Source organism: Narcine bancroftii, chromosome 12, assembly GCF_036971445.1.
Source record: "Narcine bancroftii isolate sNarBan1 chromosome 12, sNarBan1.hap1, whole genome shotgun sequence".
Taxonomy (NCBI): Eukaryota; Metazoa; Chordata; class Chondrichthyes; order Torpediniformes; family Narcinidae; genus Narcine; species Narcine bancroftii.
The window spans coordinates 36,636,208-36,661,489 of record NC_091480.1 but is presented as its reverse complement, the minus strand read 5'-3'; the positions used below and the strand labels follow the sequence as shown (position 1 = coordinate 36,661,489).

At 40.3% G+C, this 25,282-nt stretch overlaps 1 protein-coding gene across 2 annotated transcripts in view; it reads left to right on the top strand.

Annotated features, from left to right (window-relative positions):
- The window catches only part of LOC138747565 (eukaryotic translation initiation factor 3 subunit B), a 41,851-nt gene that overhangs the window by 8,006 nt on the left and 8,563 nt on the right, over positions 1 to 25,282 (top strand). For both annotated transcript variants that reach the window (XM_069906891.1, XM_069906890.1), the window contains 9 exons: positions 5,084 to 5,241; positions 6,046 to 6,177; positions 12,328 to 12,394; positions 14,798 to 14,844; positions 17,376 to 17,586; positions 18,579 to 18,651; positions 19,928 to 20,050; positions 21,673 to 21,751; positions 22,296 to 22,434. In XM_069906891.1, the coding sequence (XP_069762992.1) occupies positions 5,084 to 5,241; positions 6,046 to 6,177; positions 12,328 to 12,394; positions 14,798 to 14,844; positions 17,376 to 17,586; positions 18,579 to 18,651; positions 19,928 to 20,050; positions 21,673 to 21,751; positions 22,296 to 22,434 (1,029 nt within the window). The remainder of the gene's footprint in view (positions 1 to 5,083; positions 5,242 to 6,045; positions 6,178 to 12,327; positions 12,395 to 14,797; positions 14,845 to 17,375; positions 17,587 to 18,578; positions 18,652 to 19,927; positions 20,051 to 21,672; positions 21,752 to 22,295; positions 22,435 to 25,282) is intronic.

Sequence of the window (25,282 nt, the reverse complement as noted above, 5' to 3'; positions counted from 1 at the left end):
TCATTTTGATCTTTAATGGGATCAATTCTCCCTCTGGCTACCCTTTAAATATACCTGTAGAATCTCTTGGGGTTTTCCTTTTGCCTTCTTGGTCCATCTCGTGTCCATTATTTGCCCTTCTGATTTCTTTCCTAAAGTTTACTCCTGTGCTTCTTGTACTCGCAGAGGGATTTATTGATTTAGACTGCTTAAATCTGATGTATGCCTCCAATTTCCTGACCAGAGCTTCAATATGCTTGTGGTCAGATTTACATTTTGATTATCAGACTATAAGATGTAGATGCAGAAATAGCCAAATGAGCCCCTTGAGTCTGCCCTGCTATTTAATCATTTCCTGATCCATTTTCACACTCTGTCCAACTGCCTGGCTTTTATGCTAATTGAGAATCTATCAATCTCTGCCTTAAAAACACTCAATAACCTCTACAACTATCTGTAGCAACAAATTCTGCTGATTTACCACCATTTCTGGGTGAAGAAATTCCAATGCATCTCTGTTCTCAGTGGACATCCTTCAATCCTGAAGTTGTTCCCTCTTGTCCTGGACTCTCCCACTATGGGGAAACAAGCCTTCTACATCTTCTCTGTCCTTTCAAAATTTGAAATGTTTCAAAGAGATTACGTCCCCCTGTGCGTGCCCCCCCCCCCCCGATTCTCCTAAATTCCAACAAATACAGGTCAAGAGTTATCAAATGCTACTTTCATTCCCAGAATCATTCCTGTGAACCTCCTCTGAACCCTCTTCAATTTCCTTTCTCAAATGAAGAGCCCAAAACTCCAAGAGAGGTCTCGCCAGTGCCTTAGAAAGCCTCAGGATCACAACCCTGCTCTTGTATTCTATTCCTCTTGAAATACATTTGCCTTCTTCACCACTGACTCAACGTGCAAGTTTATCTTGAGGCTATCCAGCACGAGGACTGATAGGACTCTACAGCTGGACATTTTTAATTTTCTCCCCATTTTTAAAAAAAATGGTAGGTTTGTTTATTTTTTCCTACCAAAGTGCATGACCATACACTTTCAAACATTATATTTCATTTGGCACTTCTCTGCCTATTCTGCTAATCTAAATCTCTTATAAGCCTCTTCTGAATGATCGAACATTGTTTTCATGAACATGGTTCATCCAACCATGGTTGGATCTCTTATTTTTCTTTGGCTGTGTGTGGATAAAATATTATTTGTATTGTTTTACAATTAACTGTCACTTCTTTGAAGTCATGATTCTACAATGTAGATTTGGAGTCTATGTAGCCAGCTAATGTCACTTGCCTTCATGGTTTACATTATTTAAATTTGGAACCTAGGTTTCAGATTGAATATCTGTCCATTTCAATCTTTGAAATAAAAAAATATATACCATATTAATTGACAGATCATTGGTTGGTTTGACCTGTTTATGACGCCATACTGGACCTAAAATATTACTTTGAGACATTATGTACTAATGTTGAAAACCATCTCTTTGACATTCCATAAATTTGTCCTCTACACTGCATGATTAAATTTATTTTCCCTGTTCATAAGTACAGTAGATGAAAATCCTCCACGATTATTGAATTTGTATTGTTAGATGCACCTCTAATTTCCTGATTTACAGATTTGTCAATGTGAATGCTACTATTATGCTCCTGTCCATTGCTGTAATTCATTCTTCCCAAATTGGATATATTTTGATCAGGGATCTTTCATCAGAGAGAAGACAAATGCAGCTTAATCCAGACAAATGTGGAGAGTTGGACTTTAGGAGCTCCAATGTAAGGGGCACAATTACAGGTGGGGGGGGGAGGGGGGGAGGGAGGATGATGTTTGTCCATGGATCCTTCAAAGTAGTCACACAAGTAGATAGAGTGGCAAAGGTGTCTGGCTTCATTGGTTGGGGCATTGAATAAAAAAGTACGGAAATTCTGTTCCAGCTGTATAAAATTTTGCTTCACCACTCTTGGCATATTGTGTGGCTTTCTTGTTGCCCCATTACAGAATTGGATACTTTGGAAAGGATACAGAAGGGATTTATCAGGATGTTGAGTCGAGGGTTGTATGAAGTTGGGTTCGTTTCTCTGGAGTGTAGGAGGATGAGAGGTAACTTGATAGAAATTTATAAAATTAATGGTGGCATTGATGGGGTTGACAGTCATTTTATTTCCCAGGATAGAAATGCACAGACTAGATGATGTGTGTTTGAGTTAGGGAAATCTTAAAGATGTGAGGAATGTTTACTTACACAGTGTTAGGGGTCTGGAATGGGCCACCAGTTGTAGAGGTGGAAGCCAATACAATCGTAGCATTTTAAGAGCTTTTGAATAGGCACATTAATGTGCAGGTAATAGTGGGCATACTGGTTGCATACTGCAAGATTTTGGTTTAAATTCAGCATTGTGTTTGGCGCAGAAAGGCTTATTCCCGTGCTCTACTGTTCTCTGTTTATTATTGCCTTTATACTGTTTTGCGGAAACTGCCAAAATGTTTGGCCTGGAAGTCAGCCTGAAGAAAACTGAGGTCCTCCATCAGCCAGCTCCCCACCATGATTATCAGCCCCCCCACATCTCCATCGGGCACACAAAGCTCAAAACGGTCAACCAGCTTACCTATCTCGGCTGCACCATTTCATCAGATGCAAGGATTGACAACGAGATAGACAACAGACTCGCCAAGGCAAATAGTGCCTTTGGAAGACTACACAAGAGAGTCTGGAAAAACAAGAAACTGAAAAACCTCACAAAGATAAGCGTATACAGAGCCGTTGTCATACCCACACTCCTGTTCGGCTCCGAATCATGGGTCCTCTACCGGCATCACCTACGGCTCCTAGAACGCTTCCACCAGCGTTGTCTCCGCTCCATCCTCAACATTCATTGGAGTAACTTCATCCCTAACATCGAAGTACTCGAGATGGCAGAGGCCGACAGCATCGAATCCACGCTGTTGAAGATCCAACTGCGCTGGGTAGGTCACGTCTCCAGAATGGAGGACCATCGCCTTCCCAAGATCGTGTTATATGGCGAGCTCTCTACTGGCCATCGTGTCAGAGGTGCACCAAAGAAGAGGTACAAGGACTGCCTAAAGAAATCTCTTGGTGCCTGCCACATTGACCACCGCCAGTGGGCTGATATCGCCTCAAAACGTGCATCTTGGCGCCTCACAGTTCGGCGGGCAGCAACCTCCTTTGAAGAAGACTGCAGAGCCCACCTCACTGACAAAAGACAAAGGAGGAAAAACCCAACACCCAACCCCAACCAACAAATTTTCCCCTGCAACCGCTGCAACCGTGTCTGCCTGTCCCGCATTGGACTTGTCAGCCACAAACGAGCCTGCAGCTGACGTGGACATTTACCCCTTCGTAAATCTTCGTCCGTGAAGCCAAGCCAAAGAATATACAACATAGAATATTACAGCACAGTATTGGCCCTTCAGCTCATGATGCTGTGCTGACTTATGTAAACCTACTCCACAATAATATAATCCTGCCCTATCTTGTACCCGTGACCCTCTTTTTATTTTGCCTCTACATATCTATCGACAAGTCTTTTGAATGTCCCAATTGCACAGCCACCCCTGACGATACATTCCAAGCATCCACTGCTTTATTTTTTTAAAAAGACTTTCCTCTAATATCTCCCCTCAAACATCCTCCACTCACCTTAATTGAATGTCATTTGCTTCTTATTCCCTGGGAAAAGGCTGTTGGCGATCCACCCTATCAAAGCCCCTCATAATCTTAAACATTTCTATTAAGACATCTCTCATCCTTCATTGCTCTGAAAAGAAAAGCCTTGGCTCTGTCATCTTTGCTTCATAAGACAATGTTCTCCAATCCAGGCAACATCCTGTAAAATCTTTTTTGTACCCTCTCTAAAGCATCTGTATCTTCCTGTAATAAATATAAGACCTAGACATCTGGATTTTCATTTTGTGTCTATTCTAAAAATTAAATATCCTGCAATTTTTAATTACTTTGGCCACTTTGCAATCTCCTTTCTGGAATGGCTGTTGGATCATTCCCATATCTCTATTTGTGCCATTAATTTAACCACTCTGTAATAAATGCATCTTGAATTTTTGCTTTCTGATAATTAAGATGGACATTATTTTGCTTGTTCCCATAATCTGTATAATGTACATAATGACAATGGGCATGCATATTTAATGTTCATGATCAGGTAAAAGCAGTTAGTATTCAAATAAAAATTGTATTTTCAGCAAGTAACATTTAATACTGAAATATTCAAATCATGGAGATTGTAGATTAACTAGGGTATTTGGGTAGTGTTGGCTTGTGGGCCAAAAGGCCAAGTTACTGTGTTGTATGTCTAAATTTTATAAAATCAAATTTTAATTTGTGATTGGTGTTGAGGCCTGGGATGTGGTAAGTCTGCCCTTTTGGGGGGGGTTGGGGGGTGGGGGAAGGTATACGGATCTTTAGACTTGGTTTTCCCCAGTATTTCAACCACTGAGGTTTTACTTGAGTCGTTTGGACTTGCTGGGGTGATAGAAAGTAATTATAGTGGTGGTCAGTAACTGCTTTATAAATGATCATCCATTGACCAAGATTGTGGAAGGTGAACTCGATTAAAATGATCTATCTTTTTAATGATTATTTTTGTTGCATGCTTGAATGCTTTGTCATATTGTACTTGTTTGGAGGAGTTATTAACTCGAGCTGAGACCTTTGGATTTTAAATCACCGAAGAGAATAATATAGAAAAGGATTGATTAAAGCTAACTTTCAAATTTCTACCTGTCAACAGAAATTAATGTGTATGATTTTCAGAAATTTGTGTGTTACTGTTAATGACTAGCAAGTGATCTCACAGATGTTGACTCCGTCACTTGTTAACTTTTAGTTTATGTAGCAAGAAAAAATGTGCTTTAGGTGTATTTTTTAGGATGGACCTCCAGACTAATGTTAAGTTTATTCAGAAGTTCAACAATGGAAATTCAAGAACAAACAGCTGTAAATGCTGTTGTAAGCAAACTTTGGTACATTTGAGAATACTAGCTACTCCATTCAACTATGGATAAACCTGAACTAGTTGCACCTTCTATAAATCTTAAAGATTGTATTTGTTTTTCGCTTTTACAGCGTTGGACGGAAACATACGTTCGTTGGTCTCCCAAAGGCACGTACTTAGCAACGTTCCATCAGCGTGGTATTGCTCTTTGGGGTGGGGAGAAGTTCAAGCAAATTCAGCGTTTTAGCCACAATGGTGTCCAGCTGATCGATTTTTCTCCATGTGAAAGGTATTTGCGTTAATTAGATCAAGGTGTAAAAGTCTCCATGGTGTGTTTTCATTGATCATGGTTCTGCATTGGTGCCCAAAAGTGTTCGACTGTGTATAATTAACTTTCATGCACAATGCTTTGAAACAGCTGCTTGCAATATGAATTGTGCTATAGCAGTATTTTTAGGACAGTGCTGTGGGGCATGGGATTAAGAGTTATTTCTGCACTGGTCAATTTGTACGGTAATTTGGTCTTTCATCTGCTCGTATTTTTTAATTAATAAAAATTGTGGGCATAATATATAAAATTCTGTGGAGTTTTAAAGTTTGGGTGGATTGTATTCCAACGACTGATTATAATGAGGATCAGAAGGGTTTATTTTTTGGTATATTATGTCCACATCAAGAAATTAGAGGTTCAAACAAAATGTATTATCTAAAAGACCATATTAGGGAAGGTACCACACTTGTCTTGTGTAGCCTCTCTGAGCAAAATCTTATTTATTAAAAAAAAATGGGGCCAGTTTTACATGTTATTAGAATGAATTGAAATTGCTTGAACAAGTGGACAGCAGATTTTGTCCCTGTCCTTGATTGAACTCCATGCCCACTTGTATCTAATTCTCTGTACTGATTTGGTTGGCCATCTAATGTTCTTTCCTCTTTTCAATATCCCATTTAACATTTTGACTTTATTGAAGCTTGTTTCTGACTATTGTTCAATTGCTTAATTGCTACTGATATTAGTGCCACCAGAGCTAAAGAATAACATTACAAGGATGTACATGAATATTAGCAATGTGTTTCTTTAATTATCCTGCAGATATATGGTGTCCTTTAGTCCTTTAATGGACACAAAAGATGACCCTCAAGCTATTATCATTTGGGATGTATTAACAGGACAGAAGAAGCGAGGGTTTCATTGTGAGAGCTCAGCCCATTGGCCAATATTCAAGTGAGTATGAATTCAAGATGGGTAACTAATCCTGAAGAATGTTTGTTTTTGTATATCAAGCCTTGTAAAGAGACATAGCTTAAATACTTGCATTGCTTCCAGTACCTATTTTATATTTTAAATCTCGCGGTTTTATTTCACTCCTGAAAGACAGTTATTGTTAAACCTTTGGACATTTAAAAAAAAAGTATCCTTCAATTATTTCCTTTGCTCTCTTTTCCTTTCACAACCTAATTAAATTATTTGAATCTGTTTCCAATTAAGTTCTCTCATCATATTTTTTGGATTTGTAACTTATAAGCCTTCTGTCCAATATATGGGAAAGTATTATAGATACTTGGAAATCTGGGCTGTTGATTCACAAATAAATTTGAAATCCATACAACACTGAGGAAATTTAAATTTAAACTATTAAATAAATCTAGACTTTAACTTTTTTAATTTAAAAAAATGTTCATAAATCCACCACATTATCATAAGTTCACGTCTTTGAGGGAAGGAACAATGCCACCTTTGTCCAGTGGGGCTTATAGGTGACTCCAGGCTGTGGCTGATTAGCAAGGTAGCTTGCTTGAATATGGACCTTTCTTGTGAGTCACTAGACTGATCTGTACCTAAGGATTGAATGAACAACCTCTTATGAATGTACCATTCTCACGGACTTCTTGCATGACTAGAAGATTATAAAGGTATGCCCCAGTCAGAAGCCTTGGATGAGCCAGGAAGTTGACTCAGTACTGAAAGCTAGGTGAATGAAGTCAGTCAAAAGTCCTAGCCCTCCACAGGAAATCCAAGCATGATCTTTGGAAGGCGATCAGAGAAGCCAAGAGACTGTACTGCACCAGGTTTGAGTCCAAAGGCAACATGACAGACATGAGCCAACCTGTGGCAGGTCATGTATACTATAATGCAAAGCCCAGTGGCACAGAATGCAACTGAGGTCAATGAGTTAAACATGTTTTGTGCTCCTTTGAAAGGGAGACAACAGGGAGGTGATATCTGCATCAATGTTGCACCCCATAGTCACTGCTGCCCTAGTCAGGACAGCAGGTGAACCAATGAAAAGCAACGAGCCTAGATGGAGTCCCAGACCTGTCCCGAGAGTTTGGCAGGCATATTCACAGGCATCACAGGCCAAAGTCTCCACTTGCATCAAGAAGGCCACCATCATATCAGTAAAGAAGAAAGCATAATAATGATCCTAAATATTGACCAGTGGCTTTGTCATCCACCATTGTGAATTGCTTTGAGAACCTGATAATTGCTCGTCAATTCTCACAGTCAACTTTAACCCACTTCATTTTGCTCATTGAACAAACAGAGCCTTAATAGCTGATATTTTCCTAACTCGCCACTTGGCTCAGAACACCTGTGCACCAAGGACAACTATGAAAGGCTGGAGCTCTGCCTTAAATACTATAGTCTAAAGCAAATTAATTTTGAAACTTCAGGACCCAGGCTTGATCATCACCCTCTACAATTGTAACAGACCTCAACCAGTGAATCACATTGAATGCTGGCACTCCTCAAGTAAATGTACTCAGTTCACAACTACACTCTATCCATACCCACCACTATAAAGCTAAATAACCTCCCAACTCCATCTTCAAATTTCCTGACAACATCACAGTATCAATGATAAAACTGAATACAGGAAAGTTTGAATGTCTCGTAGCATGGTGCCAAGATAACCTCTCAAAATTAACAAGATGAAGGAAATGATCATCGACTTGAGAGGGGGCAGACTCCACACCCCTGTCCATATTAATGGACAGTTGAAAGAGTAGATAGCTTCAAGTTCTTAGGAATAAATACTTCTAATGACCGATGTGGAACAAGTAGGTTGATGCAACAGTCAAGAAAACATAGCACTGTCTCAACTTTCTTAGAAGACTAAAGAAGTTTGGCATGTCCCCCAACAACTTGTTGGTGTACCATTGAAGGCATACTTACAGGATTCATCACAGCATGGTATGGGAGCTGCTCTGCTCGTGGTTGGAAGAAGCCAAAGAAGGTAGTGAATGCAACTCAGAATATAACATAAACTTCCCTCCCATCCCCTCTTCTCTCTCGACTCCATCAACATCTCCTGCTGCCTAGGAAAGGCAGCCAACCTACTGTAAAAACCTATCACACTCTTGAAACACTTTCCTCTCACTTGGAAGAAGTGTGCAGTATGAAAAGACACACTGTCAGGCATAAAAACCATTTCCGCCACCAGGCTCCTGAATAAACAGTAGCCGTGCGCTACATGGAAGAACCACACTCACAAGTGTGGTCAGGTTAAGCTCTATTTTATTGGGGCTCAAGTCTTACTTTTATATTGTTCAAGTTCCTGCCATTTGCCCTGATTACTGATGTCACTTCTGCATGATAAAGGCAGGTTTTCCCGTGTGCGGATATACCCTTGCACGATGATGATGCCTTCTTCCCTGTGCACTACACTAGTCTGTTGGCTGTACACTGGGGCCAGAGATATTTTAGGGTCGCTGGCCCTTTAGGCTGCTTTAAGCTGTTCATCTGCTGGTTTGCTTGCTGGGGCCAGTACTGTTACATGGTCTGCTGGCTTGATGTTGTGCTCGCCGCCCAGAGCGTCAGCTTGCTCGCTGCAGCGGTGGGCTGCCACGTGACTCTTTCTCTTCCCCCTCCCCAGAATTGGCAGAATTGTCCGTGGTGCCTGGAGGCAGAGTCTTTGTAGGTTTCGGCAGCCTACCTCTTTTGCATGGTGCTAGTGTTTCCACTGGGTCTGCTGGGTCCAGGTGTGCTGGCTTCAACCTGTCTGTGATGAAGACCTCAGTCTTGCCTCTGACCTCCAACTCTAATGTGGCCCTGTTGTTGCATACGATCCGGAAAGGACCTTGGTATGGTCTTTGTAGCAGAGAGCGATGTGGGCCTTTGCGAATAAAGACATACTCACAGTCCTGCAGGACCTTGGGTACGTTGGTCCTCGCGGTGCCGGGATGGTGGAGTCAGGGCCAGGTTGCCAACTCTTTCCCTCAGAAAGGCTGTTGCATGTCTTGTTGTCTGCCAGGAGATGGTGCAAATTCTCCTGGGACGACCAGTGGAGCTCCGTAAACTAGTTTGGATGACGAGGTATTGAGGTCCTCCTTTGACATGGTGCGTATCCCCAGTAGTACCCATGGTAGCTCATCTGCCCAGTTGGGTTCATGGAGTCTGGCCATGAGCGCAGTCTTGAGGTGCCTGTGGAAGCGCTCTACCAGCCGGTTTGACTGGGTGGTAGGTCGTTGTATGATGCAGCTGAGCGCCCCACAGGCTGGTGAGATCTGACCACAGGCTGAAGGTGAACTGGGATCCCCTGTCAGAAGTGATATGTGAAGGGAGTCTAAACCATGCCACCCAGGATGAGATGAGGGCCCTGGTCATGGAAGTGTCTGCCGGGGGACTACCTCTGGCCCACTAGTGAAGCAGTCGACCATCGTGAACAAGTAGCGGAAACCCTGAGATACTGGCAAGGGTCCCACTATGTCCACAAGGACATGGACAAACCTTCACTTGGTGGGTTCTTGGTATATCACTAACTTGGCTGTTTGGGGTTGCATGCACGCCTTTGCCCATCTGCTGACCTGCTTCCGTAAACCATGCCACACATATTTGCTGGCCACCAGCTGGACCATTGTGCTGATGGAATCAAAAACTGGTCGTCTCCAAGTTGCGGGTCAACGGGTCTGACCTGTCCAGTGGCCACGTCACACAGGAGGGTGAAGTTACCTGCGCCCACTGGAATGTCCCAAAGTTGTCGTCCTAATATGGCTGGTCTGTACTTGGACATCTCCTTGTCCTTGTGCTGCGCCTCTGCCAATGCTATGAAGTCCACTCCTTTTGACAGCGTGTGGATACTCTGCCGGGACAGTGTGTCGGCCACCGCCTTGTCTTTTCCTGAGTTGTGCATCACATCTGTGGTATATTCTGAAATGTACGAGAGGTGATGGTGTTGACGGGCTGACCAGAGGTCTGAAATCTTGGCCAGGGCAAAAGTCAGGGGTTTGTGATCTGTGAAGGCTGTGGAAGTCCTGCCCTTGAAGTACCTTAAGTGGCAGGTAGCTAGGTATAGCTCCAGAAGTTCCCTGTCAAAAGCACTCTAGCTTGGGGCACTTTAGCTCCTGTGTCCATGAGGAATCATCGTATGAACTGGCGGTCCCAAATGTACAGGAGGCTATCAAATTGGCGAGCCGCCGTGGTCATTAGTGATGGCTGGCCCTGGCGTTTCCATGAAAAGTGCAGAGAGGCACGGAATCCCATCGCTGATGATCAAAACACACTATCCATTAGGATTGCTCCCTCTGGGGGGGTGGTGCTCTTTAGGTGGATGTACCCTGGTCTGGTTGCGGGGTCTTGTGATGAGACTCAAGGATGCCGAGTATGCTTCTGTTTCCATTGGACATCTGCTTATGTAGCAACTTTCCAGGGGTTGATGAAGTTGGCATCTGTTAATAGCAGCTGGATGTCCTTGGGTAGCTGTTCAAGGAAAGCCTGCTTGAATATGATTCGGGGCTTATGTTTGCCAAGAAGCGCCAGCATCTTGTTCATGAACGCTGAAGTCGGCCTGTCTCCTTGCCTGTTCAGAAGGACCAGTTGTGCTCCTCTCTCGGGCCATGAGAGCCCAAAAGTCTCGATGAGTAGCTCTTTTGAAGGCATTATCAGCTCCACCAGTCGGTGGCTCTTAGATAAAGTTGGCCACCCGGCTCATTGTGTCCTGGTCCAAGGCACTCACCACGTGGTGGTACCAGGTGGACTCTGCCTTGATCTGTCAGATCTGAAATGATACCTCAGCCTCGTCGAACTAGAAGCACGGCTGATTCATCAACAGCTTGAAGGTAACTGCGTGGCTTGCTGCTGGATCGCTCATTTAGATGCTGTCTAAACCGTCGGGATCACCAATTGTAGCCGAGCGATACACGAAAGAACGACACTCACAAGTGTGGTCAGGTTAAGCTCTGCTTTATTAGGGCTTTTGTATCGTTCAAGATCCCACTGTTTGCCCCAATTACTGACGTCACATTCTGCATGACAAAGGCAGGTTTTCCCATGCGTGGGTACACCCTTGCATGATAATACCTTCTTCCCCTCGTGCTACCCGTCTGTTGGCTGTACAGTGGGGTCATTTCCATTTTAGGGTCACTGGTCCTTTATGTTGCTTTAGCTGTTGGTCCGCCGGTTTGTTTGCTGGGGCCATTGCCACTGTAGTCTGCTGGCTTTAGATTGTGCTCGCTGCTCGGAGCGTTGGCTTGCTCACTGCGGCAGTGGACCGCCACAAAACTTCGTATTAGTGCTGTCGAGCTACCCTTGGTGCTAATTGATCTTCCTTTTAATTGTAACCCTTTACTCTAAATTCTACTCTACGGGGTTGTGTGTAGCGGGGTGGGTGGGGGGGGGGGGGTCAACTCCTGCCACTGGTGTGGACCTGGGAGAATGGAAATGGAGGGTTCAGACACCCAGTCCTGATGTTAATGACTCTGTATAGGCATTGAATGGCCTGTTAGAGGACCCAACTGCAATCTCAGCTCTGTGCCAAAAGACGGTGGCACCTGTGCCTGGCAGCGAGTGCTTGCAGCTTCTGGGGAGCAGCAGGACACCAGAATGGTAACTTTGTGTAATATTACATGTTCTCTACTATTAGATGATAATAAAGGAATTTTGAATGTCAGAAATAACCTGCAAATGTGTTTGTACTAAACTTGCTGCATTTTGTGACAAATAAACTTAAAACTTTGCAAGTCATTTGGTTAAGAGGACCTTTGAGTGTGGACAGAAGTGTTGTACTTGACCGTGTCATCCAGACCTGTGAACGAATAATTAAAATTGCTGTGATGTTTAATCCAGTTGTCCTCCAATGCCATTTGCCACTGCTCTCGGGTTAAAACTACATTCTGAATTACTCTGATCAGTAATCCACTCTTTCTTTCTGTTACCATGGAACCATAAACTTAGCAATATCCTCTGCATTTTGAACTGCTCTCCAAGGCAGTATTTCTAGTTTAATGCTAGAAATTTTTCTCTAGCATAAATTTTGGTGGGAATATTATTTGATGCCCAATGATAGTACTGCATTCACGAAGACTGAAGTGTTTATGGCAATGTAGAGTAAAGAAGTTTCTGTGAATATCAATTTAAATGTTTCTTCTTCAATAGATGGAGCCATGATGGCAAGTTTTTTGCGCGAATGACACAAGATATGCTTAGTATTTATGAGACACCGGTGAGTATAACTTGAAAGCTAGGAATTTAATATTTGAATCGTCGTGAAAGTGAATGTTATTTAAATAGAATAATTGGAAGAATTTAACATGAAGGACAGTTAGAAAGGGGACTGAATGATGTGTGTTTGGAACTGTCTGAGTGAAGGATTGCTGCAGGTGGGTGATGGGCCATAAAGTCGAGGAAAACCCGCAAGATCAAATATAAAAGCTTGAATTTAAAAGTACACAGAAATCCATTGTTTAACAAGTATTGGAAGTATTCAACAGGTCAAATAGCATCTGTGCAGAGATTTTGGATGATGCCCTCTTTGGAATTGTTTATCATAGGGGACTTGCTGTCTGAAATTGTTTTATCCTGTGGGCTGCAATGTGTCCAATCTGAAATGAGATAATGTGCCTCCAAGCTTTGGACTTCTTTCTGAGAGCATAAGAGGCTGAAGAAATAAAGGTCAGAATGGGTCTACAATGTTGAAGTAAAGTCCCAAATAACTGGAAAGAAGGTGCATTGCAAAGTGGTTAGATTAATTAAACCAAAGGCAGGTTGTCTTCACCACCTTTGGCTGGTTCCACTGCCACTTGTGTAATTCAATTTCTTCAGGTCTCTAACCTATTGCTGCCATTCCCATTGTTCTAACTGTTCTGCATCTTGGTGGGTGGGGGGGGGGGGGGTGGATGGAGAGGAATGTTTGATTTCTTTCTTCTCATTTCTGATTTTAAAATGTAATTAAAAACTCATGAAATGTTAACCCTATTCCTCTCTCCACAGATGCAGGCTGGCCTGCTGAATATTTTGAGCTCTTTCTGTTTTCTTTTCAGTTGTCTAGCATCTGTTTTATGATTTGAGTTGCCAAAAATCAGTTTAAAGTCAGGTTATTTTTGTTTTAAACAAGTTGCGCCTTCAGGTAAAAGCTAATAACAACTTGTTTTAAGTTCTCCTGAATTAACAAACTTTAGAAAGCTATTTGAAGAGGAAAAATGGAAGGACCCAAAATTTGTACACATTAGATTTCCAGAAAGGTTAATGATCATGGATCCATTTACTCAGAAAAATCCATGACCTAGAAGTTCAGTCACAACATATTTCACTTGTGCAGGCACTTTTGGAATGGAACATTATCATTACTATTTCCAGGTGAAGTTGCTTCACTCCAGAAATTCAACCTGGCATTTCTGGATCGTAAATGTCGCTGGCATGGGTGACACAATTTCCATGTTAGGTGCACAGGAAATTATTTCATTTCCTATGCAATGTTTCTTTACAGCAATGACCTGAACATTAGGTCATGTAATTTCAGGGTGTACCCAGTGGCACGTGAGTGTGAAGGAACCAAATTTTTATAGTGCTAATTTGATGGAAACTTCCTGTAGCAATGTTGGGAAACTAAATTGGGCAGATTCCTTTTTGCCACTTACCGGATGCTCTTGGCCCAAGTTCTTGACACTCAATAGATACTATGTGAAACAGCTTTTTTTTCTCCCACCCCCCTCTATTTACATGATTAAAAACAAGTTTCAATTAAAAAAAAATAATTTTATTTAATTTAAAACCACTCAACAAATATATAACAATATTTCGAACTTTATCCAAATACATGTGGTATTTTATATATTAAAAAATTGGGGGGGAAACTACCTCTAAATCACCCAACCCTCTACAAACTAAAAAATAAAAAGGGACAAGCATACAACTCCGAACTTCTGCATGCCATCTATCCATTCTCAAATATCCGACTTCCAAGATATAGCAATACATTTTCCAGCTATTGCCAAAGCAATTTGAATAAATTGATACATATTCAATTTTAATTTAGGTTTAAATCCTCTTAACATCTCCCAGTAAAAATAACATTGGAACCTGTGGGATTCTAACTCCAGTTATTTGTTCTAATAAATTATCCAAATCAAGCCAATAAGGTTTAATTGTGACAAGTTTCAATCTTTGATACCTTTTGGTCCAGATAGATTTTCAGATTAATTCCTAGCAAGCCCTACCCCCTCTTTGGCTTGTAAGTCTGCGGCCCTGATTGGCTGCAACTGAGATTGTGCAAAAGAGTGGTATCTGGTCGATGGCACAATAATGGTTTACCTCTGCTTCACTGTAGCAGTTGAATTTCTATGTTCATCTGTTCTTATCAATTGGGCTTTAACAATGTAATTTTGAGCTGAATTTTGCATTTTCCTCAAACCTGGATTGTCAAAATTCATGCAATTAAACCATTTGTACAGTATTCATATTTTTGGCAAATTGCTGGAGAGAACCAAAATATAAACAGCTCTGAATGGAATTGGGTTAAAAGCTGGCATCGATTTAAATTTTAAAATTCTACCTTTTAAAATTTATCTGCTCTCTTTGATTGCTTTCTCATTTGAGGTCCACTACTAAAATTGATTTTCTTTTCCAGTCAATGGGTCTGTTAGATAAGAAGAGTCTCAAGATCAGTGGAATAAAGTAAGTGTGCTTTGAATCAGTTAATAAACCTGATACAGTAAAAACCCCATTATCTAGCACCTATGGGGATTGGTAGATGCTGGATAAGGGAATTTTTCAGTTGTTTGAGGTTGTGTGATTGGCTAACTGGTGGCAAGGTTTGCCAATTTTAAACTTCTGGTTTTTTTTTACCTATTTATTTTCTGCTTTTTGCCAGTTGCTTGAATTCTGGATAGCAGGGTTTTTTTTTACTGTCATTGCAAAGTTCTTTTAAATATTGTTACCTTTTGAGTTTTGTCAAAGATGTACCTATATCACAAATGTCTTGTGTACATTTTTAAATATTTATCAATTTTAAACCACAATATTACATTTCATTAAATTCAAAAACTATTGAGAAAGTTATACATGTGGTATATATAAAAAAGAGGGAAAAAAACTCCTACTCCCTCCTCCTCCTCTTCTCTCCCCCCCCAAAAACCCCTAAAAAGAAAGGAAAAAAAAGAGATTAAAGAAAAGAATGCCAAGGGAATAAAGAATTTATAACATAAATTCTAATATTAGAGGTTACCAAGAAGTGAAGTCTTCAGAGCCTATATCAAACATACAAATCTACATTTTGTAAATACGGGCGCCATAGTTTATTTTGTAAACTATATGTAATCTTCATTATTGGTCTACAATTATGAAGTTCTATGTGCCATCTTTCCATACCTAAATCTATATCTGACTTTCATGATATTCCTATGCATTTCCTAGAAACTGTTAAAGCAATTTGTACAAATTCAATTTGATGTATAGTTAATTTTAATTTAGGTCTTTTAACCTTAATATTATTCATTAAAAATAACATTGGATCCTCTGGGAACTTGACCTCCATAATCTGTTTAAAACAAAAAAAATCCCCTATTTCCAACTAAAAATGTCTGCCAAGTAGAATGCAAAAAAAAGTTCTACACACCTAAAACATAAATCTGACATAGCAGGATTTAATATATTTAATTTTTGTGGAGTCAAATATAATTGATGCAAAAATTATATTGAACTTGCATTTATAATTTTTGTCATATTATTCTTACATAGTTCCATCCAGTCCTTCTCATTTATTTGTCTATTTAAATCTACTTCCCATCTTAATCTGGATTTATGCACCTCTTCTTGTGTGTATTCTTGACCATTCTCTCTCGACACTTCTGGAATTTTTATCAAAACAATCTGCTGAAGGGCAGCACAGTTGGCGTAGCAGTTAGTGCAATGCCCATACAGCGCCAGTGATTGGGACTGGGATTCGAATCCTATGCTGTTTGTAAGGAGTTTGTATGTTCCCCCTGTTTTCTCCAGGGCTCTGGTTTCTTCCCACCATTCGAAACGTACTGGAAGTACGTTTAAATTGGGTGTAAATTGGGCAGAATGGATTTTTTGGCTGAAATGGCCTGTTACTATGCTGTATGTCTAAGTTTAAATTTTAAATATAAAATATAAAAATTTAAATTTTAAGAGCATTCAGAAAATGGGAGAAATGTTTGCCTTTTCCCCATTTTACACCTGTCCTGCCATCTCCCTTTTTTTTTACTCTGCCCTAGCACAGCCAGTCTTTGCCTTTCTCTTCCATTTTCTTCTGTAACGAGCCCAGAGGATCCATAAACCCAGCAGCAAGTCAAATGGTTACTTAAACAAAAGTATTTTTAAACATGAAAACAGAATCAAACTTTAACTTATCTATTAATTAACTTAACCTGACTTAGCCCCCCTTCTAATTCTATGTGTGTGTAAGTTCAGAAAGGTTCTTTGCTTTACAGTCCAATCTCACTTCTCATTCCTCCAAGTTCACTGGTTGCAGTCAATTCTTATACTGTACACATAATTTAACATGTATAAAGTTCACCAGGCTTTGGTGCTTGAAAGGTAAATGGTTACCACTCAGGAAGGGTCTTGTAGGTTTTCAGAACAGCCAGGGCTCTCCTTTTGTGTGAACCACAAGGGCTTTGACCAGGTCGTTTTCCAAATGGGGCTTCTTGCCAGTTTGTCCTGTTCGAGTTCCAGCTGCTCTTGCTGGTTGACACTATCAAATGATATTCCCCCCCTCCTCCCTCCTCTCAGACTGAGAGAAAGTCTGTTTGACTCTCTCAGCTTACAAAACTACATGATCCTCTTACAGCAGCAAATTCTCCTTTCAGTCTGCGGCGGCTCCAGTCTGCTCTTTCATCTGTTGCCTTGGTAAACATTGATCCATTAGTGATGTCTCTTGAGCACTCTTCAAAGCTCTTGCAAAAAAACTGAAAGAAGCCACTATGTCTAGCATAAGCAGAGCTCCAGTATTTCAAATAAGATCTGTTTTAAAGTGTTTGCATGTAACCTACTCTAACAAACCTTTCCCAATTTATCTCCCAGAAACATATCCATATACTCTGTCGCACTTTTCCTTTTGATGCTTTATTTCTGTTGAATTTGAACCTCGCATCCTACTATTTATCTTCTTTCCAGGTGGTTGTTCATCAAGCTTACTGAGGTAGATAAGGGCTAGTTTTAATCAGATTCTGTTTTCTCATCAGGGATTTCTCATGGTCTCCAGGTGATAATGTCATTGCATTTTGGGTACCAGAGGATAAAGACATTCCAGCCAGAGTCACACTAATGCAGTTTCCAACAAGGCAAGAAATGAGAGTCCGCAATCTTTTCAATGTGGTGGACTGTAAATTGCACTGGCAGAAAAATGGAGATTACCTATGTGTGAAAGTAGATAGAACTCTGAAGGGTATTCAGGTATGTGCTTGACCACTGGAAAATGGTCAACAAAATAATTGTATGCCATTTTGCTCCTATTGTCATGTCTAACTTCTCTGTCAGAGCATATGGAACACACACTTTTTAATAAATATGGGGGAAAAAATCTTGAGGAAGAAATTGGGAAAAGCTGTTACCAGTTGGGGTTGATGCTGAGATGTGGTTTAACCTTCCATTGTGAGTGAAGGAAATTGCATACATGAAGCTTTGGAGGGAGTAGAACAATGGAATTGGGGTTGTGTTGATCTTTCAAAGAGCCATCTATGACAACCTAGGCTTTCTGTGTGTCACATTTCTGATTTCAGATTAGGAAAGAATCAATTGATGACTGAAATGCTGAATTTAATTCATATGGTGGAAGGGTAGCTTCTTTCCTTGAAACTTTATTTCCCTTGTTTGGTTTTTTTTTTGCACTATACTTTATCTGGCCACCTCTGAATTTGGTGATGCTGGACTGACAGACTTTTCATACTGTTGGGTATTGCTCTTATTTGTTCCCCAATTTTTCATGATTTTATTTTTCTTTTGGCTCTTTTCCAGTGAGCCCAGTGTGTCTAAAGAGATTTAGGAAATGGAATACTGTGAATTTAAAGAGCCTAGGAAATGGCATCTGGTATTGGGATTTCTAAACAGTTGGAAAGCAGGTTGTTGAAATTTTGCTGCAGATATTTCCAGACAGTTATTTTTGTACAGGACATTTTGTAATAACTTTCTGATTTAGTGGCTGATGTTTGCTTCACAGTTGCTGGAACATTCTTGTTCAGGAACTATTCATTTTGAAAGCTTGTTTCTCATTTGTGGTTTTAAAGAGTGAAAAAAATATACATTTTAAATGCAGAGTCTGTGTGGGTGGCATCTTGATATCTTGCTTTCATCTATTTGACATTAGAGAGTGATGGTAATTATTGTTGTTGACATTCTGACTTGAACTAAATTGCATATGTTTTGTTTAATAAGTTTTTCATTTGCAGGGTCTTGTGACTAATTTTGAAATCTTCAGAATGAGGGAAAAACAGGTTCCTGTAGATGTTGTGGAAATGAAAGGTGAGTTGTGACAAACTTATTTGTTCTTGTAATTGAATGAAAATGGTGGTTTTGACTTTCCTGTGAAAGTTGTATGTTTATATGATATTGCCAATAATTTTAATTGATATTTTCCAAGCAGAATTTGTGTGGCATTTCTGTAAGCTACTCTAAAAACCATTGATGGAATGATACAGCACATGAAGCCTACCTTGTTTGTGTCTGTTTTTTGAAAACCATTTAATCCCAAACCATGTATTCTTCCTCATGATGGGAGGATATTTTCATTCTTCTGCATGTATCCAATTCAATTTTAATGGCTGTAATTAAATCCACTTCCAGGTAATGGATTTCAGATCACAAGAAATCATTCACTTTTAAGAATACATTTCTGCTTATGCTAAATTACGGAAACAATGTTAGTAGAAAATGTTTCTTCTTGCCAAACCTCTTAATGATTTTTAAATCTGCACTAAATCTTAACCCTTGTTAAGATTCAAATTTTTGTAGACTTTTGTCACTGGTATATTGTACTGAAACTTGTGTTAACTTCCTAAATTGAAATAGCCAGATATACTCAGTGCAATGGCTGTTGTACTCAAGTTTTGTGTACCTTTACTTACTTTACACTTGCCATAAAGCTGATGAGATCACATGCATTTTTACAGATCATCTTAATGTGTCCTGCCATCTTCAGAGACTTATTCCTCTTTGTTGCATTTTGTTTTGATTCTTGTTCTTCCATCACTTCAGAACACCTGCATTATATTTCATCTGCATGTGTCTATCCTTCAAGAGATTGATGCTATCTCCGAAACAGTATGTCTGAGTTGATTTAAAAAAAAAATTTCTCTGGATAGAATCAAAATTTGAATTGTACCTCATTTTGTCAAACTTTATGCAAATATAATTAATCGCTTGTAAATGTAAAAGTATTGGTTTAATGAAGCTCATCTGGCAATGGACTATATTCATAACTGAAATATTAATTCCATATAAGATCTTTAACATTCTTGTGGTATTTACATTATAGATATCCATAGTCATATCGGAAAGAACAGGCTCTTTGGCTCAACTCATTCATGCTAAGTTGACATTTTGGACTAGTTCTATTTGCCTGCATGTTGTTCTAAAGCCTTCCTAACAGTATATCTGTCCAAATGTCTTTTGAATATTGTAATTGTCCCCACTGATTTAACCTTCTCTGGCAGCTCTTTCCAGATGTGGACTCCCCTCTGGGTGAAGTCTTTTAATTTGCTTTGCTTAAAATATCTTTCTGTATTTCATATTTTGTTAGAGGGAATTATAGCTTTTGCTTGGGAGCCAAATGGAAGCAAGTTTGCTGTACTACATGGAGAAACACCTAGGATATCAGTTTCCTTCTACCATGTGAAGAATAATGGCAAAATTGAACTCATCAGTAAGTAATTCCTCATTGAATTTTTGGTGACCATCTTTAATGTTTTGATTTCTTCTGTCTTGGTCTCATAATCTTGAAGACCTATTTAGATATTTTGTATTCTCATTTCTTAATGTGCCAGCCTTTTCAAATTTTCCCATTGTCTACACTTTGCAGTTTTGTGTTTAGCCTTGTGAATTTTCTGTGAAGTGTCTTTGCTATATCATTTGTAGAATATATGGATGTGAACTGCCAAGTGCTTCAAGTTTATTAACACATTTTTTGCTTACTGTTTTTAAGAGAAATAAAATCAATGTAGGTATCTGTTAACTGGATGAATGCTACAACATATTGAACTTTGCTTATTGAAAATATACTTTGTCGTATTTCCTTGGTGCAGTACGGTTTGCATAGCGGTTAGCGCAGCGCTGTTACAGAGCCACAATGGGGAATGGGTTTCGAATCCGACATTGTCTATAATCAGTTTGAACGTTCTTCTTGTGTCTGTGTAGGTAGATGACATAACACATAAATAACATTAATTTCCCATAATAAATTCTCCGTGGAGGCCCCCCTCCCCCCAAGTCCCTGTGGTCCTTCCCTGTGAGTACACTCTCTTGCCTTCAGAGGAAAGGTGACTCTTGGCCCCCAGCACCTGGTGGCTGTTTTCCTTATCCATAATTTCACCCCCCCCACCCCCCCCCCCCCATGCAGCTGAAACCACTCTGGCGCTGGTAGAGAGGTTCCAGCTGTATGGAGGATTATGGATAAAGAAGATGGCCATTGCTCCTGCATTGAACCGTAACCAAGATCTGGTGTGGTGCTCCGTAAAATCCGGGCTCAGCAGCACTGAACCCCTCTTGCTACATTGGGAGTAAGGGGGGGGGGTGGGGGGAGATGTGCCTGAGGGCCGGCCTGATGAGCTGGTGGAGCGCCTGAAAGCTGCTGGTGCTCGACTCCACTGCCCTGACGGCCTTCTCCTCCTGTAGCTCTGTACGTTATATCCAGCCTTCTGCCCTGATTGGCCGCTGGCTCTGAGCAGCCAATGCTGTCCGCCTTTTTGACTGAGCTCCCAGGTCATCCCATCACCTCCAACCTCCACCTGACTGATACACTGGTTGACAACCCCCGCCCCCATGCTCAACCTAGCCTAAACCACAAAATAGACTGGGCACATGTCCTGGTTGTGGGGGGGGGGGGGGGTTAGGAGTGAGGTATTTGCTTAAAGGAACCAAAATTAATATGGTTCCGAACAATGGTAGGCGTCTGGTCCTGACGATCCCAGATAAAGGGTTAAGCACCTATATTCAGTTTTATTACTGTTGAAGGTCATTCCAATGTTTCTTTTTTTATGACCATAAAATACCATTTCCCATGGTGAAAAGCTAACTTGACAAGTTGTAGTCGAAAGAGAACCCTTGACTAATAACCTTTGGAATTGATGTAAGGCACAAAATTTAGGATTGGTTGTTTTTGGTAATGGTTTTGTTAATCTGGTAATAATCTTATTACAAATGATTGGCTTTATCATTACAGATAGAAATAAAATGTCTTTTCTGCCAGTATTTTGCAACAAAGGTCAAGTAGTAACTAAAGATATTGTCAAAGTGAAAGTAAAATGTTGATACTAATTCTTTCTGCAGAAATGTTTGATAAACAGCAAGCTAACAGTATATTTTGGAGTCCCCAAGGCCAATTTGTGGTACTGGCTGGTCTCAGGAGGTGAGTGGTATGATGTACACTTTTCTGGATAAGCTTGTCATACCATGAATTTATTTTTCAGGTGGAAGATGAGATGGGAGAAGTGAAGGTGATGGGTCAATATCAAAATGAGAAAATCTGAATTGTACCATGTTTTAGCAGATGCCAATATGGAGCTGATTTTTGAGGTCACAAAGTAAATACTCTTGCAGATAGATGGTCATTGGAAGATGTGCATGTTTTCATTTTCAAGTCTAGTGATCCTTACAAACTTTTAAAGATGCATCATAGAAAGTAGACTTTCTCAATGCTTCATTGCTTGATGTGGAAACTGCTCTGCCTAAGAGAGTTTTTAATGTAGCTCAGGTCATCGCTTAGACAAGACTCCCCTCCATAGAGACTATCTATCTCCCCTGCCTTAGGAAGGAAGCCAACATATTAAAGGACAGATCCCACCCTGGTTACTGTAAATATTTTAAAAATGAATGAAAGCCAATATGTAAATTAAATTATGTTTGTACTTAAATAAACAAGTTGATTAATATGAAGTATTCTTTATCTGTAGCATGAATGGTGCTTTAGCATTCTATGACACATCAGATTGCACTTTGATGAATGTCGCTGAGCATTACATGGCTTCTGACGTAGAATGGGATCCAACTGGACGATATGTAGTGACTTCGGTGTCATGGTGGAGTCACAAGGTAAGCTTAATATTCTTATTTTAAATACCATATATGCCGTTTTATAGGACGACGTGTATAGGGTGACCCTGGAATTTCCATCTAAAATGGTGGCTTTGAGTGATACCCTTTGTATAAGATGACCCCAAATCTGACCCTTGCCACTGACCAGAGGATGCAATTGAAAGCAAATAACAATATTTTAATACCAAATTAAAAAGTTTCAATTTTACTTGGATATTTTAAAATAAACCACTGTCAGCTCCTATACAGACTGTTTAAAGCCTGTACAGAGCTGATAGCAGTCAGACTAGGTAGATGGACCCCGAGGTGGAGTACTGAGACTTTGCAAATAACTAGCAGGGTATGTGCAAAGTGTATTGGAGCCAGCAGGAAGATGGCAGCAGTGCTGAGACTTCACAGTCAAGGTTTGGATTTTAGACTCTTTGCTTTGTATAGGACAACCCAATTTTAAGATTAAATTTTTAAGTTTCAAGGATCATCCTATACGACAGCATCCATGTCACCAGTTTTCTTATTAGACTGGACTGAATAGAACCACATCCAACTCAGAATTTCTATTACTTATACTAGGTGTTGTAATTGATATATAATTGTGTATTCAAAGATTGCTGGCACTGCAAAATTTTGTATCTACTCTAAAATAACAAGTTGCAGGACCTGAGTTCTATATGTGGAAGTGCAGGGACTACTATGTGGTACAAGAGGGAAAGCTGATCTCCATTGAAGATCTCTTGGTTCCTTAACTCTTGCATTTGGTCAAAACAAGAGAGTAATTCTGCAAGAGTTTTATTCTGCTTGCTTTCATACAAGGTGTTGGAAGAAGATTGCACATATTAGATTTCAGAAATGTGTTAAGGAGGTAATTTCTGGGAGGAGAATACCAGTCCTCTCCAGAAAAGGAGGAAAAAGTGACGAAAAAACAAAGCCCCAGACACACAAATCACAACAAATAAAAAATAAAAATGTGGAGAAAATGGCAGCTAAGAAAGAAAGGCCAAAAACAATGGGAAGAAAAGAAGAAAGAAAGACGCCGGAAGTGAAAGGTGAAGGCCTTAACTGCACGAAAAAGCAGGGACCCGCCTTGGAAGGAGAGCCCACTCCCTGAGGTTAGTGGAGACCCCGCAGGGTTGCGACCCACCGACTGCGGGACTGCAAAGATGGCTCACGGAGCCAAACGGGTGCGCAACTGCACATGCGTGATGCACATGACAAGGAGAGCACTGACGGGAGGAGGGACCAGCTGTGGAGTTAAACTCCACAGCACGAACAGCTGAGAGAGGCCCGACAGCAGGGCGCCCAGCTGGAAGATAAAGAAAGCAACGGGAACGGGAGGGGTGAGAAAGAAAAAAGGAAGCAAGAGACACAACAGATAACCAGTCCAGAAGAAGAGGACCAACATCAAGAAACCATGGAAAAAAAATGAGACATGCAGCTCAACAAGAAAGTCAGAAGAGACACAGATACAAGGAAGAGAAATAGATCACACAAACCCAAGAGCAGAAGAAGAATACCAAGCTCTGCACAGAGGAATAGGGGGTAAAATTAATGGACAGTACATAGATAAAATATTTTTTCAAGAACAAGTGAAAGCATTAAAAGAATGGTTGACACTAGAATTTAGTGAAATGAAAAGTACAGAAGAAAAAGTGAGTAGAATAGAGCTGATCATAACAGATGTAGGGAAAGGATTAGAAAATGTGGAAGAACGTGTAATGGCGGTAGAAATGGAAGTGAACGACTTAAAAAGAAAATTGGCAGAAAGTGACAAAAAAGTTAAAGAAACACAAGAGTTGTTAACTCAGAAGATGGATATAATGGAAAACTATAGTAGGTGAAACAATAAAAAGAGTGGGCCTAAAGGAAGATGAAGAATGCAAAGATATGAAAGAATTTATAAAAGAATGGATCCCAAAAGTCCTGGGAATGCCAGAAATGCAGGAAGGAATGGAAATAGAAAGGGCACACAGAACATTAGCCCCGAAACCACAGTCACAACAAAAACCAAGATCCATTTTAGTAAAATTTATGAGATACACGACAAAAGAAAATATATTGGAGAAGGCAATTAATAAAATTAGGGAAGACAAAAAAAACCACTGAAATACAAAGGTCTCCATATAACTATATAACCATATAACTGTTTATGACGTGGAAACAGGGCATGTCGGCCCTTCAAGTCCACGCCGGTTCACTTGAACAACTTCATTAGCTTCCCCCTCCTGCTCTCCACCCATAACTCTCCAACCCCTCACATCCATGTACACAACCAACCTTCTCTTAAATGACAGTCGAATGGCCTTTTTTATTTAAAATATTGGAAGTCAAAAAAAAGTTTTCTACCCAGACATAAGTTTTGAGATCCTAAAGAAGAGGAAGGAGTTTAACGCAGCAAAATCGATCCTATGGAAGAAAGGCTATAAATTTATGTTGAGATATCCAGCAGTGCTTTAAATAGTTATCCTAGGGCAGTAAAACAGACTGTTCTCGGATCCGGAGAAAGCATGAGAATTTGCAGAATTCCTGCAAGACAGAGAAATGAAGAGATGTAACAAGAACAAAGAAGTAAAAATAATGTGTAGTAAGAACTAAAGGAAGGAAGTAAGGGAGAAGGGCGGGGGAAGAGGAGGGGGGGGGTTAAAAATAAATAAATAATAGAAGAGAAAAGAGGGGGGGGGCTTTGTGGTAATGTGAAGATAAAAGTCTTCTGGAGGGGGTTGGGTGGGAGAGAATAACAGTCACTGCGAAATCAGTTGACGCTTCCGAACGGGTTCGCAGTCCTAATGGAGAGGGGTGTTGTGGTTGCCTGACAAGGGGCGACTCAGAAGTGGGGGACACTTGGGGTTAA